The 18,064-nt window shown below is 45.5% G+C and overlaps 1 protein-coding gene across 1 annotated transcript; it reads right to left on the bottom strand.

The window, feature by feature from the left end:
- Positions 1–252: 252 nt before the first annotated feature.
- Positions 253–17,970, bottom strand: LOC139746850 (gamma-butyrobetaine dioxygenase-like). The gene is made up of 9 exons (XM_071658506.1): positions 17,808–17,970; positions 10,874–10,979; positions 9,797–9,993; positions 9,211–9,342; positions 7,922–8,115; positions 6,888–6,993; positions 4,386–4,585; positions 2,995–3,155; positions 253–743 (listed from the first exon to the last, which is right to left on the bottom strand). Exons 1-9 carry the CDS (start codon positions 17,895–17,897, stop codon positions 577–579), a joined length of 1,353 nt encoding a protein of 450 aa, XP_071514607.1. The 5' UTR covers positions 17,898–17,970; the 3' UTR covers positions 253–576.
- Between the last annotated feature and the right edge of the window lie 94 nt (positions 17,971–18,064).

Genomic DNA, 18,064 nt, shown 5'->3' with positions numbered 1-18,064 from the left:
GTTTTAATGGTGATGTTGTGTGTGGCCAATATGGAGCAGGATTCACTTTTTTTTTTTTCTTAGAAGGAATTTTCATCAGTTATCCCCGTTGATTCACCATTTAGGCTCTAAATACATCCTTTATGTGGGTGGCTGGTATAGTGAGATTAAACCCATGGCTTCGGTAAACGGCTCATCTTTCAGTGGAAAAAAAAAAATTGACTTTTTTTTTGGGTGGGCCACAGCTTGATGCATTTACAAAGAAACACTAGGTGAAACTAAACTACTTTTATTATAGATTATAGTTAACAGGAATGATTTATCAATAATGTCTTGCATAGCAATCGTGTAACTAAGGGCAAACATCTGTTTAAAAGTGTCATTAACAGGAACATGGGTACATTGGTGATTAGCACGTCTGGTTTTCCCTCGTTTCTGTTATCTATAGCTTGGCTTTGAGATCCACTTAACTTGGGACAAAATGTAGGTTTAACCTTGAGGACATTCCTATCATACATTTCTCACTGGTAGATCTCAAAGGGGATCGGATATCATTGTTCTTGAAGTCATGTTGAAGATTAGATCCTGTGATCTTCCCTAAGTGATGCTGACGTTCAGCTTGTCTTGGAGAACCCGCCGCGTGGACCTCAGTTCGTCCCAGTCGACGTAGGCGTTGTGGATACGACGGGTGGAATTGGATGAGACGTCGTTGAAGTATGTGCGTCCGTGCAGCACCCTAGTGTTGTCCATCACAAGGATATCTCCTGCAGGAGGGATGCAAGGGAGCTACTGAAGTCACTGTACTGAGGATATATATAATATGCTGACAACTACGAGGAAAAATGAAACAAGGTAAGTCACAAGTGCACTTTCGTGCAGTGATCACATCGTCAGAGGAAATACAACAATGAGACAAGACTCAAACGGTCAGTATATATATATATATATATATATATATATATATATATATATATATATATATATATATATATATATATATCTTTCATGGAGTGAAAAAGATTTTGAGTGATCGGGGCCTGAACATGCAGGAGGGCGAAAGGCGGGCAAGGAATAGAGTGAATTGGATCGATGTGGTATACCGGGGTTGACGTGCTGTCAGTGGATTGAATCAGGGCATGTGAAGCTTCTGGGGTAAACCATGGAAAGCTGTGTGGGGCCTGGATGTGGAAAGGGAGCTGTGGTTTCGGGCATTATTGCATGACAGCTAGAGACTGAGTGTGAACGAATGGGGCCTTTGTTGTCTTTTCCTAGCGCTACCTCGCACACATGATGGGGGAGGGGGATGGTATTCCATGTGTGGCGAGGTGGCGATGGGAATGAATAAAGGCCGACAGTGTGAATTGTGTGCATGGGTATATATGTATGTGTCTGTGTGTGTATATATATGTGTACATTGAGATGTATAGGTATGTATATTTGCGTGTGTGGACGTGTATGTATATACATGTGTATGGGGGTGGGTTGGGCCATTTCTTTCGTCTGTTTCCTTGCGCTACCTCGCAAACGCGGGAGACAGCGACAAAGCAAAATAAGAAAATAAATATATAAATATATTTATATATATATATATATATATATATATATATATATATATAGAGAGAGAGAGAGAGAGAGAGAGAGAGAGAGAGAGATCCTTACCAGTTTAACCAGTAGTAAGCATATGACAGAATGCCATGTAAAAGCTGTAATATATTTCATATTGGCCACACTGAATAGATATGTCAGATAGCGAGCTTTACACTCTAGACAAAGGAGAGGCAGGGTGAGTTTGTCCGTATTTAGAGCGCCAGGAAGCATTTAACAGCGTACTGTAACACAGGAGGCTAGTAAAGAAGCTGCATTTTCAGGCAGGAGGAATAAGCAGGAATGCCACTTCGACGGACAGAAATGGAACCACCAGTGGAGTGCCGCAAGGTACTGTCCTGGGACCAATGTTCTTCGTGACACATGTAAATGGCTTGTTAGAAGGACTGGACTCCTGCCTGCACATGGTTGCGGGTAATGCCAAAGTCACGATGGAAGTAGAAAGCGAGGAGGAATGCATCAACTTACAAGGGGTACAAGTTGGTCTCTGGTACATGTCTGATAAAATTCACACCCAAACAAATGTACGAGTAATGAGGACGGGATGCAGTGAAAGAAGACCTCAATATGAACATTATCTACTGAGAATTAAGCTGCAAGTGTGTGTGTGGGTGTGTGTGTGTGTGTGTGTGTGTATATGTGTGAAGGGCTTCGGCTTGAGAGTTGACACAGTCACTCACCTGTCTGCCGAGTCACACAGTAGATAATAGTAAGGAAGACAGATTTGCTGGTGAATATCAGCATCATTCAAGTATATGGAAAATGAGATATTCGGCAAGCTGTTGAAATCTTACGTTCGGCCAAAATTAGAATGTTTCTAAAGTTTGGTCATTGCACTTAAAGCAGCATGAAGAACTGATAGAGAAGATCTAGAGGAGAATGACAAAGATGGTATGGCATAACGACGGCTGAAATTCAGAAGAAGGGCTAAAGGGCTGAAGTTTATTGACCATGGAGAAGGGAAGAATTAGGGGTGACCTGATCGCAGTTTATAGGCTTTTAAACCAGTTTGATGACGCAGATAGTATAAAGTGCTTCGAAAGATGCAGGGACAGAGCACCCAGAAGAAATGGTATAAATGATGGAATAGAAATGCTTTTAATACAAAGGAGTTAAAAAAGGAATTCGAACAGGAGCAGACCATCGGGTACGCTCAAGGCTGCTCGTGACAGTGGAAGATAAGATACTCACATATTAGCGTAGTAAAAATCAGAAGGCATTTAAGTGACTCAATATGATGCATTTCAACTTATCATAGTAACGGAATGAAATTGTCATATGCGGACAGCGAAAAGTTCACCAACTTACGTGGTAGTTGAGAAAGCCTGGGAGATAGGAGACCCATGACTTAACTCCCAACCCCATAGCGTGCAAATAGCTAGCTACACAGTTAGACAGACGTTCACCTACCTGGCGTGGTCTTGACTCTGATGCTCAATTCGTAGAGGATATGGTTGAAGGCCTTGAGGGCGTGGTAGAAAGCTATCACACCATCTGAGTCCAGGTCCATAATGGAGTCCCTGCTCTGTGAGGCTAGGTGGATCTTGTTGGGGTTTCCTAGGTCGTCCAACCTGTGACGGGGAGGAGATGCAAGGGGTTAGCAACCACATCAGGGGTGAAGAATAACGGGTGGCAGAGTAGGGTCAGGTGAGGTGAAGCAGGATGCAGAGGATGATGATGAGGGCTAGCAGGAAGTGAGGAGTGAGGTGCGGCAGGGAGAGGCGGAGAGGCAAATGGGGTAAGAGCTGGACGAGTTGAAGCAATCGCTTTTATAAGGGTTGGGCTGCATCAAGCAGGTCCTCCAAGAGCTGACGTGGGTCCTGGGGATGGGTTGGCATTATATGGCCCCCTAGCAGTCGCCCCAGACGGAGGGGGGGTGGGTGGCTGTGGGTCCCACGTGAATGAAAACCTACCAAAATTTATAATCCCTAGATTTTTTTTTTTCTTTACTGCTTATATCTTGTAGTTTAATCCCTTGATAAACGTATCTAGATTTTAAGAACCTTCATCCGTGGTCCCGTACAAAGTTCGCCTTGGGCCCCGGTTACCCTATCCTCTCGGTGGGCCCGACACTAGAACATGCATCCAAAGAACAAGAAGTTTTGGTTTTTCGACAGCGAAGCAAGCAAGCGAGGGTCGGAGCTACCTCAGAAGTGCGCTTACTTAGGATTCGATGAGAGATGCCATCTGGACTAGTACGTCTTGCCTGCTCGAAGCAAGGTAAGTACTTGGAAGACCCTGAGGTAGAAAGACACCTGAGACGGAGTTAATTCAGTGGGAGATGGAAGAAGCGGAGAACGGGACATAATCATCCGCAGTAGAATAAGAGGAGACTAAAGCATCGAAAGAGCAGCGAACGACTTGACCAGTGGTATTCTACACTACTTTGATCAGATCGGAGGTGACGGAAAAAGGATTGAATTACAGATGTTACTGTGAATGGTTTTGGTTAGGGCTGTAAAAGATGTTGTCAGTAAAGGAAGAAGTCAAATCATCACACTCTCATTTATCATGAAGATGGGTTTGACTTTTCGAAGATCAGCATGGCAGGGATTCTGAGCAGATATAGAAGTGGGAACAATTCGTAGATTTTCTAGGAGAAAAAAAAAATATTCCAAAGGGACTTACAGCGTTATTGCAGACGTTCGATAAGTCCTAATTATAGAATATTGGGACATGTCTAACCTTAAAGATCTTGTTTTCTTTTAAGACTCAATACAATGGACGTGCTTGAATCATCTGCTTTCATGCAACTGCTTCAACAAGACACGAAGATTCTCCTGTGGTACTGCCGAACTTACTCTATGGTTCTCATCTTGGTGATCTTATCGAACTGGTAGATTTCGAACCCCCGGTCCTGGAAGTAGAGGTTGGTGTTGACGAGCGTTTCGAAGTGGTGTGGGTGTCTCTCCCGGAGGACCTTGGCGGCGTTCAGACCGTCCGTCACGTCGTTCGCGCCTCCCTCTCCCACGTGTTGCTGGATGCAGTGCAGCCACGTCGTCTGTTTGGCCCGGAAGATGCATAGGGGTTACTAAAAGTGGCTGTGAGAGGTGCTGTGAAGAGGTGCTGGGAGAAGGGGATGGAGTAAAGAGGGAGAGGGTAGATAAGCCAGTGTAGGAGATAGATTCTAGGCTTTAGACTATAGGTAGCCAGAAAGATGGAGGAATGGTATAGGGGTCATAGGCAGGGACGAGAGGAGGGGATTCCCTGCTGTGGTTCTGAGCCTAAGATAAAGGATGTATCACTTTGTGAAGCCAAGCCCTGAGACCTGTCGTCCTTGGTGTCCGTTATTGATATTTGTAGTGCAAGGCCGGTGACGTATATATATATATATATATATATATATATATATTTTTTTTTTTTTTTTTTTATACCTCGTCGCTGTCTCCCGCGTTTGCGAGGTAGCGCAAGGAAACAGACGAAAGAAATGGCCCAACCCCCCCCCCCCCATACACATGTACATACACACGTCCACACACGCAAATATACATACCTACACAGCTTTCCATGGTTTACCCCGGACGCTTCACATGCCTTGATTCAATCCACTGACAGCACGTCAACCCCTGTATACCACATCGCTCCAATTCACTCAATTCCTTGCCCTCCTTTCACCCTCCTGCATGTTCAGGCCCCGATCACACAAAATCCTTTTCACTCCATCTTTCCACCTCCAATTTGGTCTCCCTCTTCTCCTCGTTCCCTCCACCTCCGACACATATATCCTCTTGGTCAATCTTTCCTCACTCATTCTCTCCATGTGCCCAAACCATTTCAAAACACCCTCTTCTGCTCTCTCAACCACGCTCTTTTTATTTCCACACATCTCTCTTACCCTTACGTTACTTACTCGATCTAACCACCTCACACCACACATTGTCCTCAAACATCTCATTTCCAGCACATCCATCCTCCTGCGAACAACTCTATCCATAGCCCACGCCTCGCAACCATACAACATTGTTGGAACCACTATTCCTTCAAACATACCCATTTTTGCTTTCCGGGATAATGTTCTCGACTTCCACACATTTTTCAAGGCTCCCAAAATTTTCGCCCCCTCCCCCACCCTATGATCCACTTCCGCTTCCATGGTTCCATCCGCTGACAGATCCACTCCTAGATATCTAAAACACTTCACTTCCTCCAGTTTTTCTCCATTCAAACTCACCTCCCAATTGACTTGACCCTCAACCCTACTGTACCTAATAACCTTGCTCTTATTCACATTTACTCTTAACTTTCTTCTTCCACACACTTTACCAAACTCCGTCACCAGCTTCTGCAGTTTCTCGCATGAATCCGCCACCAGCGCTGTATCATCAGCGAACAACAACTGACTCACTTCCCAAGCTCTCTCATCCCCAACAGACTTCATACTTGCCCCTCTTTCCAAGACTCTTGCATTTACTTCCCTAACAACCCCATCCATAAACAAATTAAACAACCATGGAGACATCACACACCCCTGCCGCAAACCTACATTCACTGAGAACCAATCACTTTCCTCTCTTCCTACACGTACACATGCCTTACATCCTCGATAAAAACCTTTCACTGCTTCTAACAACTTGCTCCCACACCATATATTCTTAATACCTTCCACAGAGCATCTCTATCAACTCTATCATATGCCTTCTCCAGATCCATAAATGCTACATACAAATCCATTTGCTTTTCTAAGTATTTCTCACATACATTCTTCAAAGCAAACACCTGATCCACACATCCTCTACCACTTCTGAAACCACACTGCTCTTCCCCAATCTGATGCTCTGTACATGCCTTCACCCTCTCAATCAATACCCTCCCATATAATTTACCAGGAATACTCAACAAACTTATACCTCTGTAATTTGAGCACTCACTCTTATCCCCTTTGCCTTTGTACAATGGCACTATGCACGCATTCCGCCAATCCTCAGGCACCTCACCATGAGTCATACACACATTAAATAACCTTACCAACCAGTCAACAACACAGTCACCCCCTTTTTTAATAAATTCCACTGCAATACCATCCAAACCTGCTGCCTTGCCGGCTTTCATCTGAAAAGGTGCTACTCGTTTAAGTGAAGATTATTCTTGCTTTAATATATCATACTAGTTTTACTGTGTTTCCACATCCGTCTTATTCATTCATGTCTGTCTCGTTTGATATCCCTAAGGGTTCTATAACACTGGCATAAGGCCATACAGACATCATCATCATCTCCCAGACGTCTGGTTGCCAGCTGCAGACCTCAACCTAACACTGACCTTCGTCAGGTCCTACAGGCAGGCCTGTGTACTCACTCACTCACCCCGGGCGGGAGCTCGTAGTAAGGCAGGTCGGTGTGGAGGCCCAGCTTGACTCCCGTGTAGGCTAGGTTGTTTGGCGTCCCATTGGTCACGAGCTCGTAGTCCGTCCTGAAGAAGTAGGACGTTTGAGAGGTGAGGAGAGAGGAAACTACCTGTTTGCAGCACGGCGCTGGATAGAGTGCGCCCTAATCATGGTCATAAGGGATGCTAGGAAAAATGAGTATGAAGAAGAATATGTACATTAGAGTATCATTTTCATTTTGTGTGTTTGTAGACCTATCTCTTAAAGGTAGGGAATTCGTAGGAAGATGGAAAGACGAAAGGATGTGAAGAGAATCCAACAGCTTTGCTGAATATTCGAAGAGAGAAGGTGGTGTTGGAACAGTCATTCCTCGTTTGACTGGTCTCTACACAGAAATTATAGGAGGCAGAAGACAGTCATGTGCCACGGGTCCAAGACTTAGTGGCTAAAACACGTGCAGACAGCTCATGAGGACAGTGGCCAAAGTAATGATTGTAGAAGAGAGAGGGAGCAGCAGTATCACACTGAATAGAAGAGGATGATTGTTGAAAGGTAATAGCACGAAAGTTATGGAATCGGAAAGCTTTTAATTCCACTCTGGCTGAGATTTTAATTCCACTCTGGCTGAGAGAGAGGTGCAGAAAGAAGCGCCCCAGATATACGAACAGTACTATATAAAGGGAGTGAACAACGCACCTATAAGTATGGAAGAGCTGCTCGCAAAAACGAAACTGACCCATACATCCACAGATTTAGGGACGCAGGGTTTTTTATATATTTTGTGGGGTTTCCAGTATAGAGTGGATGATATGGTTCTGCTCAACGTAATTATGCTTCTGCAAGGCCCACGTACAATATTTTGAAATTTGATGGTGGAGGATAAGATTTGATATGAGATATGGGCAGATATTGCCTTCCCATTCCCATATGGCAATTACTACTTACAAGTCAGCACGTGACGGCCCTGACATGTAAGTAAGAGCCTGGAGGAGGAGAGTCTCCGCTCAAACCAACCCATAGTGTGTGCCCTTGACGAAGGCGAAGTGGTTGATCAAGTCGTTGATGGCGCCCTTCTTGGTGGAGGAATTCTCGAGCATCACCACGCCGTACCGCTCCAGCAGCAGGATCCACTCCAGCAGAGCTCGGTCGTCCTCCATGATGGGCCTATACTCGACCCGAGGGACCTGGAACTCAGGACCCCAGTGCACCTGCCACGAGAGGAAATTAAATTCATGGGGGAGTCCATGGCTCTGTGTGATGGAGCAGGAAGGGTGTTTATAGGGAAGTCTGTGGTAGGAAGGGTGGGTAGAGGGGAAGTCCACTGCTTTGTATAGGAACATCAAGGGAGCAGGAGGGTTTATGGCTTTTAAGTGAGCAGGAAGGGTGTTTATAGGGAAGTGCCTCTTCATGGATGCAGAAAGGGTGATTATAGGAAAGTTTATGGTAGTAAGGGTGTTTATAAGATGTCCACGGCTATGTAAGGCTGCAGGAAGGGTGGTTATAAGTAAGAAAATGGATTTGTCAGGGAGCAGGAAGGGTGTTTAGAGGGAAGTACCTCTATACGGAGGCAGAGAAGGTGGTTTTAGGAAACTTGATGGTAGGAAGGGTGGTTATAGTAAAGACCATGGCTCTGTAAGGGAGCAGGAAGGGCGACTATATAGAAATCCACCACTGCTGAATATGAGAGCTGGAAAGATGGTTATAGCCAAGACCGTTGCTCTCTCTAAGGGAGGAAGGAAGGGTGGCTATAAGGAAAGTCCATTGCTCTACGTGGCAGCAGGAGAGTTGGTCATGGTGAAGACCTTCGTTTGTATAAAGGTAGCAGGCAAGGTGGTTAGGGAGAAGACCATCTCTCTCTGTGACGAGAGTACAAACATCGTGACTGCTTGAGTAATAGGTCCTCTGCAGGGGAGCGAGAAAGATGTTAAGGGGGATGAGTATGGTCAGTGTAAATGGTCATATAGTCTGGGACAGAAACATCAGATGGTGCTCACAGCCAGCCATGCTGATCATCATCCCTTTTGCCCACTTATGATAACTTCCTTTACAGTTGAAAAGTATAGCGATTTCTGAATTATTTGGTTTAGATATAGAATTCAGTGACTTTTCTCTCTCTCTCTCTCTCTCTCTCTCTCTCTCTCTCTCTCTCTCTCTCTCTCTTCTCTCTCTCTCTCTCTCCTGTTGGGTGTTGCGTAACCGAGCTAGAGAAGGCATCATGCATAGACAACTCTTAAGAGTAATATCTGTAGGAGAGAGAGAGAGAGGGGGGTGGGGTTGGAGTGTACATCTCAGGTGCAGCTCACCTTCTCCAGCATGTATCTGGAGCGCTGCCTCTCCCGGGCCTCTTGAGTGAAGGCCCTCTGGTGAAGCCACGGCCCATCGAAGCTGCTCACGTGCCCGTCTGGCCATTCCACCGTCAGCCCTCCATCAGTCACCTGTCGGGGTGGGTTAAGTGGTTACCGTCAGCCTCTCCTATGCACGGGGGCTATTCAGTTGCCTCTATACGGTGAAAGACTATACAAACAGAGACCAAAACTTACTTTTAGGATACTTATATTTCATTTCGAACACCTGCTAGAGATATGGAACTCGCCCCCTTCATTTACCACAATTGTAATATAGATGTGCCAAAAATTGTCCCCCATTTCCTTTTCACTCTTACACCACCTGCGCCGTTAGGTAGCGCATTGAGGGATGTCTTTTTGTACACCGAGAGATCTAACTTCTTACAAGCGAGCAATCTTATGACTGCAGAGGACAACACCCACAAAAACAGGAAAAGAATCCGCTGAACCTATAGAGACTGGGGTCTTCAGGAGTTATTTCTACCTTCGTGCATTCCCCCCTCATTCCCCCTTCACAGCACGACCAAAACCCACCCTACTTCACCTGCACATCCTTTGGCTTGATGTCCAAGTCTAGGTCCTCCACGAGAAAGGTCCTGGCGATGGCTATTTTGTTGAAGCAGGCCCTGCACTGGCAGTTCTCCCGCAGCCACACGTACGGGAAGCTGGACGAAGACTTGTCGCCGAAGACCACAGACACTTTCCTCTCGTTGGCCAATGACTCCGTCACCTCCAGCGGTCCTGCAAAACGCGAGGATGGAACCAAATTCAGGACTGTGGTCTGAGGGTCATAATCTCTGGAATATACAAGTTATACGTTTGGAGGTACAGTGGTATGTTATCATATGTGACGTACAACATTATCCGGGTCGGAGTTCAGAATCTATAGACCTTGAATCATGATACCCCAATTATCCCATATATTTACTATATCATCAATAGATGAAGTATTCAGATGCATAGGATGCTGTACACACACCATAGGATGTTGTATACACACCATAGGATGCTGTACACACACCATAGGTTGTTGTACACACACCATACGGTTGTACGCACGTCATAGGATACTGTACACACACCATAGGTTACTGTACACACATCATAGGATACTCTACACGTAACACCATAGGTTGCTGTACACGTAACACCATAGACATTAGACCAAGTATAACAGTAGGTTCTCCTCGCCAGATAATTTTTCCTCATAGCACTAAACTTATCATCATCTCCTCCTCTCATTTTGTGTATCTATCTATCTATCTCCAGGATTCGAGAGAACACAAAGAATCAGACTCGGAATACCTTTTTTTTTCCCCCACTGAAACACAGGAACGCCCACAGTGTTTTCTTCTCATCCTATCCGTTACTCATATCGGTGAACCTCCCCGTCACCCACACTCCACACATCAGAAAGACACTAGCCCTCCAGTCTTCCGCGGGAGGTGCTAGCCAGCCTTTCACTCAACATGATTAAACCCATCAGATCTATATCCTCAAGAAACGTGAAAGCATTATTACATAGAGTAGTAATATGGAGTACCAATATACTACATACTTAGACTGATGCGAAATCACATTTTAGTTTGTGATTTCCAGAGATCCAGGACTTGACACTAACCGGTCTCCACCTGTTGGGCGTTTGGAGCATGAGCACAGCGGATGGCAGCTGTGGTCAGTGGACGAAGAGGCGCGACCACTCTTGCCAGAGGAAGTGAGACACCTGCCTGGAAGAGCATGAACAGGTGTTAGGAGTGACAGGAAGAGATACTTACTATAGGACTTATATCATCCACAGCTTAGTGAACACCTGCGTGAACATATGTCTGTCGGGTATGACAGGTGAGAGCGCAAGTCGTATATATCTATACAGAGAGTGGGAGAGAGAGAGAGAGAGATAAGGACATCTTTTGTCATAAGTATAGAAAAATTTAAATCGGGCATCACTTATTGTGGAATGATACAAGGCATTGATGGTTCTTTGTACATCTGAGACACATTTATCCCATTGGTTATTCTGAAAATCGATAGTTTTTCATTTTAGATGAAACAGCATGGGCAACTGAATGCCTTAATCCAGGCCCTGTCATTAACTATATATATATATATATATATATATATATATATATATATATATATATATATATATATATAGCCTAAGCCAGGTACCCATTTTATCGACCATTTCCTAGGGGAGGATGATCACCTTGGCTATCTGTGGACCGACTGCCGCAACCATGATTCGAACCTATGAACTCGACCCCGGGCGGCCCGTGAATGCCTCACAATCACCTATGATACCCGCTACACCACGGAGGTGTACTCTAAAGTGTTTGTAACACCTTGCGATTCAACCTTTCTGCCAACCCCATGTTAAGGGGTTTCCTTACGTAAGTATTATAGCACCGGTGATTAGACCGGAGCAATCTATTTGTTCCTCCTTAAGCTTATCTATAACCAGGGCAGGATGACACAGTCATCAGGGGTTACAATCCGCGACAGAGCTTCTGGCGCGACGCTCTGCTTTCAAGCTGTATATTACATGGATTGAAACCCTGTATAGTCAGATACCAGGAGGCAAACCTTCCCGTTGGGTTGCGATCTCGGAGTAACTCTATTACGGGTTGGTGGTCAATATAGATGGAGTGGGTAGCGGTAGGCAGGTGGGTGGGTAGGCAGATGAGATCCTTGAAATGGTTTATTGCCCAGATATATTGCTTGATGCTTCATGTTTTGTGACTATGTAGTTTTTCTCTTTGTTCAGCGTTTAACTACGTGACTTGTGCGATGTAAGCGCCCAGCTGTTCTCTGCTTAAGGGCTGTTCCAATCCCCTATAAAGAGCAGTTGCTGAAAATCTGAAAGCACTGAGATAGGGTGAAGAAATTAGCATTTGCCTCAATGTGTCCATACCTCGTTGCTGTGCCTTCCCCTTACTGGAAAGTAAAATCCATCTATAGTAATTCTATTAGAGGTGAGGCTCCGTTAATAAAACACTTAACACAGACCATCTGTGGAATCCAGGTAATCCTAGTAAAACACTCGAATCTCATCTGCATTCCTAGGCGTTGAGAATTGCGCCAAATCTTTTCTCATCATCAGGAGGAAGTCCTCCCACACCCACTTCATGTCTTGAGTAATCTACACTCGTTCTTGATAATCAACATTTTTCACAACTCAGTCTTTCAATTCGCCAACTGTGGCTTCTTCAAGGATTACTCTTGATGTCCCAGATTAATAGGCATAACCTTACGAATGATCATATAGTCATGAAGGTAGAGTCGTTCGTCCTATTCGACTCCTAAATCTCATTATCATCAGCCTCGCAAAAAAAAATTATGGGCGATGATGGCCTTTGTCCAGAGCGCATCATTGTAAGCTCCCAGTGTCCAGTAGGGGGTGCTGTAAGCAGGCATTGGCTTATTGACATCATCCAGATGTATCTGTAGGAAACCATGTAACGTACCTAAGGTGAACACCTCATTATTCCCATATTGCTGGATAAGTTCACCAGGTACAGAATAACATCTTACCTCCCGTGGTCCTACCACCATAGTGCCTGCCTCTCGTGGTCCTCCCATCATACCTCTTGCCTCCCAAGGTCTTGCCATCATATCTCCTACCTTTAGTTCTGTTCCCACCATACCTCCTTCCTCCCGTGGTCTTACCATCATACCCACTAGCCTCCCACGGTGCAAATCATCCCTCCTACATCATACCCATTTCCGTGTAATCCTCTCGCCCTCCTGCATGTTCATGCCCCGATCCCTAAGAACCTCCTCATTCATGCCGTCATCCTATCTCAAATTTCGTCTCTCCCTTTTCCATGTCCCATCCACTTCTGACAGTGTCATATCTCGTCTTCGTCAACCTCTCCTCACTCATTGCCTCCATATGTCCACATCATTTCGGCACACCCTCTTCACCTCTCTTAAACCACACTCCTCTTATTACCTACACATTCTCTCTCTCTCTCTCTCTCTCTCTCTCTCTCTCTCTCTCTCTCTCTCTCTCTCTCTCTCTCTCTCTCTCTCTCACGCCTCCTTACACCATCATACTCTCTTCGTACCTTTCATTTCAAACACATATGGCGAACTAGTGTAAAAGAAGAAAGAAAAAACAAAGAGATTGTATATATATTTCTGCTCTTCTTGTTACCCCAGCAAACGGGAGTAGACCAAAGGCCGACCTAACCTGACACAGGATGACCTGAAGGTTCCCCCCCCCCACGATACCTGTCATACGCTCACTGGCCCATGACCTGAACAACTGCAACGACGCTATGAACCATACTAGTTAGAACCTGAGGTTCAACTGGATGAAATTAGGCCAAAAGTTGTTACAACAGGTCTGAGAAAAGCTTGGTTACCAGAGTGCGTGTCGAAGTTAACACGGGGGGAAAAAAAAAAAAAAGGTGAATGATAGCTTTGTAACTCTGCAAACTTTCGAATTTGTACTGAACGATGAGAGACTATGTATTTAGTTGAGGGATAATCATACATTTAGTGAAAATATCTCTGAAGTCTCGTCTTCTCTGGCTCATTTTAGTGTCAGGTTTACGCAGTCATAGAAAAAAAAAAACAGATACAAAAGAGACAAATGAAGAGTTCGTATCTCTGCCTGAGATGAAGATAATATCATTATCGCATCGACTTATCGGGGACGAGAGATTGAACCTGGGTATGTCTTGTCATCCAGATAACGGGCGGTGGAGAGACTGTGGCGTGATGTATGGGGTTAGAGTGTACGGAGATGTGTGGAGGGAATAAGGGAGGGAGGATGTAGAGGGAATGAGGGAGGGAGTGAGTATAGGAGGCTCTGGAGAGATGTTGGGGTTGGTTAGAGTGTAGGAAGGTGTGGAGGAGGGAATGAGGGAGGGAGTGTAAGGGGATGTGGAGGGATGTGTAGTCATCTCGGGGTTGGTCAAGGTGTAGAAGGATGTGGAGGGGATGCGGGAGGGAGCAGTGGAGAATGTGGAGGGATGTGGGATAACGTTGGGGTTGGAAAGAAGGCAGGATGACGTGGAGGAATTATCAAGGGAGTGAAGTGTGCGAGGAGATGCGAGGATGGATCTGAGGGTGTGAGAGATCGTGATGTGGTATACGAGGTGTCTTCGAGAGGTGACAAGGACGACACTGTCAGCTGTTATGTGAAGAATCCTATCTTGGCTCACAAGATAAGGTGGTCACCACTTAATGCTCAACCCGGACCAGCACTGAGGAGGGGAGGTGGTTCCTGACCTCAATAGGTTCGAGTCTTGAGTGTGGCAGTCTGCCTAAATCCTCTACCCAGGTGTTCATCCTCCTCTCTGGGGCTGGTCGATACCTGGCATAGAGACAGGGCAACACTAGAGGAAGACTCTATCCCCGTCACACGCGTAGAGTGATATAGCAATCACCTTTGACGTGGTGATCCGTGGGGGCAGGTAAGGGGAAAAAAAACGCCCCATTTCCCCCACCCGACCATTACTTCCTATTGTTCAAAATGTTCATCCCGTGTTCATCATGTTCTGATATGTTTTACCTCATGAGTCAATGATTATTCTCAAATCAGAATGTTCACCGTAGAACCAAATGTATTTACCCTATGTTCAAAGTTTTCATCTTTGGTTTAAAATGCTTTAAGTTGTGTTCGAAATGTTCATCTTATTGAAAGTCCTTACTTTATGAACATACTGTTCATCTCTTATCTAAAACGTTCAAATTCTGTTTAGAATGTTCACCTCATTTTCAAAGTCACCTCTTGATTTTCAAAATGTTATCGAAGTTAAATTCGCCAAAAGAAAAAAAAAATTTAACATTGCTAGGAGGTTAATACCACAGGGAGAGGCATGGGAGGGGAGTTAGTGTCACCGGGGAGATTATCATGAGAGATTAGCATCACGAGTGTGGGAGATTAACATCACTAGAGGTTAGTGACACCCAGAGGTATCCAGGTCAAATCTCCCGATACATCAGGTACTACTGCTGGTGGTCGCCGATATTTCGTCATCGGCACAAACATGTCGCTTGCCGATGAATGATGTGATTTCGTAATTACTGGAATTTGAACGCCGGTAAGTCTAACAGCTCTCGAGTTAGAGCGCCAGTAAGTCTGAAGCACTGGACTTAGAACGCCAGTAAGTCTAAAGCACTGGAGTTAGAACGCCAGTATGTCTAAAGCATTAGAATTAGAACGCCAGTAACTCTAAAGTATATATATATATATATATATATATATATATTATCCCTGGGGATAGGAGAGAAAGAACACTGCCCACGTATTCCCTGCGTGTCGTAGAAGGCGACTAAGAGAGGCAGGAGCGGATGGCTGGAAATCTTCCCTTCCTGCATTACTCTCTAAACGAAGGAACAGAGCAGGTAGCCAAGTGAGGAGCTTTCCCTCTAAGGCTCTGTTATCTGTTCTTGACGCTACCTCGTTCAAGCACTGCAAAATACCCTTCGATGCTTTATACTTGGACTTTCCTAAAGCTGTTGGTTGCTAAAGTACCGTCTAAGAGACTACGTGATGTTAAAGTTCACGCCACAAGAGATCGAATCTGCGTATGGGTAGCGGACTGACTCTCAGAGGGTTAGGAAAGGATGGTTGGCATCAAAAGGGGAAAGCATCCGGATGCCTTGAAGCTTCGAGCAGGGTTCCTCAGGGTTCGTTCCCATGACCCACACTTTTCGTCTACATCATCAACGACCTCTTGAAGCTTCGAGCAGGGTTCCTCAGGGTTCGTTCCCATGACCCACACTTTTCGTCTACATCATCAACGACCTCTTGAAGCTTCGAGCGGGGCTCCGCAAGGTGCGTTCCCAAGACCCACACTTTTCGTCTACATCATCAACGACCTCTTGAAGCTTCGAGCAGGGTTCCGCAGGGTGCGTTCCCAAGACCCACACTTTTCGTCTACATCATCAACTACCTAGAAACGGGACTCGTCATTAGAACCTCGAAATTTGACGACGACGCGAAATAAAAGGAAATAGAGCCCGAAGATCTGGAAAGATCTGGACAAACTTGTGGAGTGGACAGGAACGTGGCAAAGTGGATTTCAACGCTGACAAATTCAGAGTAAGTCACCATTGCGTCCCCATCCGGGATACTGCTCAGTTCAGGCCACTTCACTTGACAAAATGAAACAGACAGAATGGAAAGGGTACAACAGTAAGCATGCAAGATGATTCCCAACCATAACTCATTTAGAAAAGTGTTGATTGATGTTTAGTATCATCAAAGGCTTTGATAAGCTTGATATAAGTGGTTGTTCCATGGCTAGATTTGTTTGATCTCACTCGCTGTCTCTTTCTTTTCAAGGGTATTAGATAACATACGTACCGTTTATTTGCACCACTTTAGTTACATATAAAGTTTAACAGCATTTTTCTATGCCGTTTTCAATACTCTAGTCCCGCACGCTGACCATATTCTACACCCCTACCTCAAAATGCGTCGCGCTGATCCAGTCTATTCTATCTCGCACGCCAGTAACTCTGAAGCCACCCATCCTTGCTCCTTTTGCCTTTGACACGTGGATTTTCTCCGTCAGCGTTGTTTCGTTCTGTGTTTTGTGTTTCCCACATTTTCACACCATTTCACATTACTCTTGCTATTGGTTTGTCACGCCGCGCTTTCTACCACACCTCACTCCTGAACTGTTATAACATGCATGATGAACACACCACACAACGCACTTCGTTCTCTGACGTTTCCTTTTCAACACGTCTAACCTCTTCCTTTGTTATGCGTCAAGGTCCTCGACTCGCACCCACATAACAATGACGGGACTGCTGTGCCTTCAGACATTCCCATCTCTCTCCTTAACGGACATTGGCCTCCGCTTCTACATGCTCCTTAATCCACGCAAGATGTTAGTTCGCTCTTCCACTCTATGACTCACTGTGGCCATCAGTGTTTCTCTCAAGAGCTGCTCTTCTTCCATATCAAAGTTCCTCCATTCAACCTTACACTCAACCTGTCTCGTCTCCCTGTTGCTCCTCAATGATCTCAATGTTGTTCACATTCACACTCAGCCATATCTTTTCACACAGTCTGCTAAGCTTTGTCACCCTGTTGTGGAGTATCTCTGTAGGGCGTGCCGCAGAGCCGTAGCATCTGCAGATAGCAACAGATTCACCCATTACCCTCCAGCTCCTCCCACAATCGCAGTGTACCGTACAACCACTTCCCTCGCCCGCTTCCCTCCCCAACTCCGTCAGGAAACAGATTGAACAATTATGGTAACGTCTTAAATCCTTGATATCAGACCCATCTTCACCAGGAATCACTAGCCCTTCCCTTATTCGCACACTACCACTACCAACCACACTATTGCTAGGTTAATCAACATGATACGCACCGCAGGCTAGAGCAGCTGAAACGATGAAAATCCACGCTAGGCTGAGCAGCTTTAGCTAGGTTGAATAGCTTTCTAGAGCACTCGAAGTGACGCAGGTGTCGTCGCGATGATCTTCGAGGCAACTCGCTCTGAACTTAACCTAAGACGGCTATTACTGGCACTATGCACACCCAAAGGTACGACATTACTAGATAATAGCTACTTCCTTGCTACCTTTCTGACGGTGGGAGCCACCTCCCTAGGCAGGACGGCTGCCGCAGCTGGGACGCAGCGGGTCGCACGGAACACCCTTACTCCCAACATGTCGGGGTGGAGTGCGCGCCAAGAATGACGGTGCGCAGCAAGTGTCCGCTAGCGTTCACCCCGGCCACGTAGTGGTGCGGTTGCTGCACTTCTGATGAAACGTGGGTGACTCGGTGAAACCTGTACAGTATACAAGATTATATATATTTTTTTTTTCTCTCCCCTTG

The sequence above is a fragment of the Panulirus ornatus genome, chromosome 1 (genome assembly GCF_036320965.1).
Source record: "Panulirus ornatus isolate Po-2019 chromosome 1, ASM3632096v1, whole genome shotgun sequence".
NCBI lineage: Eukaryota > Metazoa > Arthropoda > Malacostraca > Decapoda > Palinuridae > Panulirus > Panulirus ornatus.
This window is presented reverse-complemented; position numbering and strand designations above follow the sequence as displayed.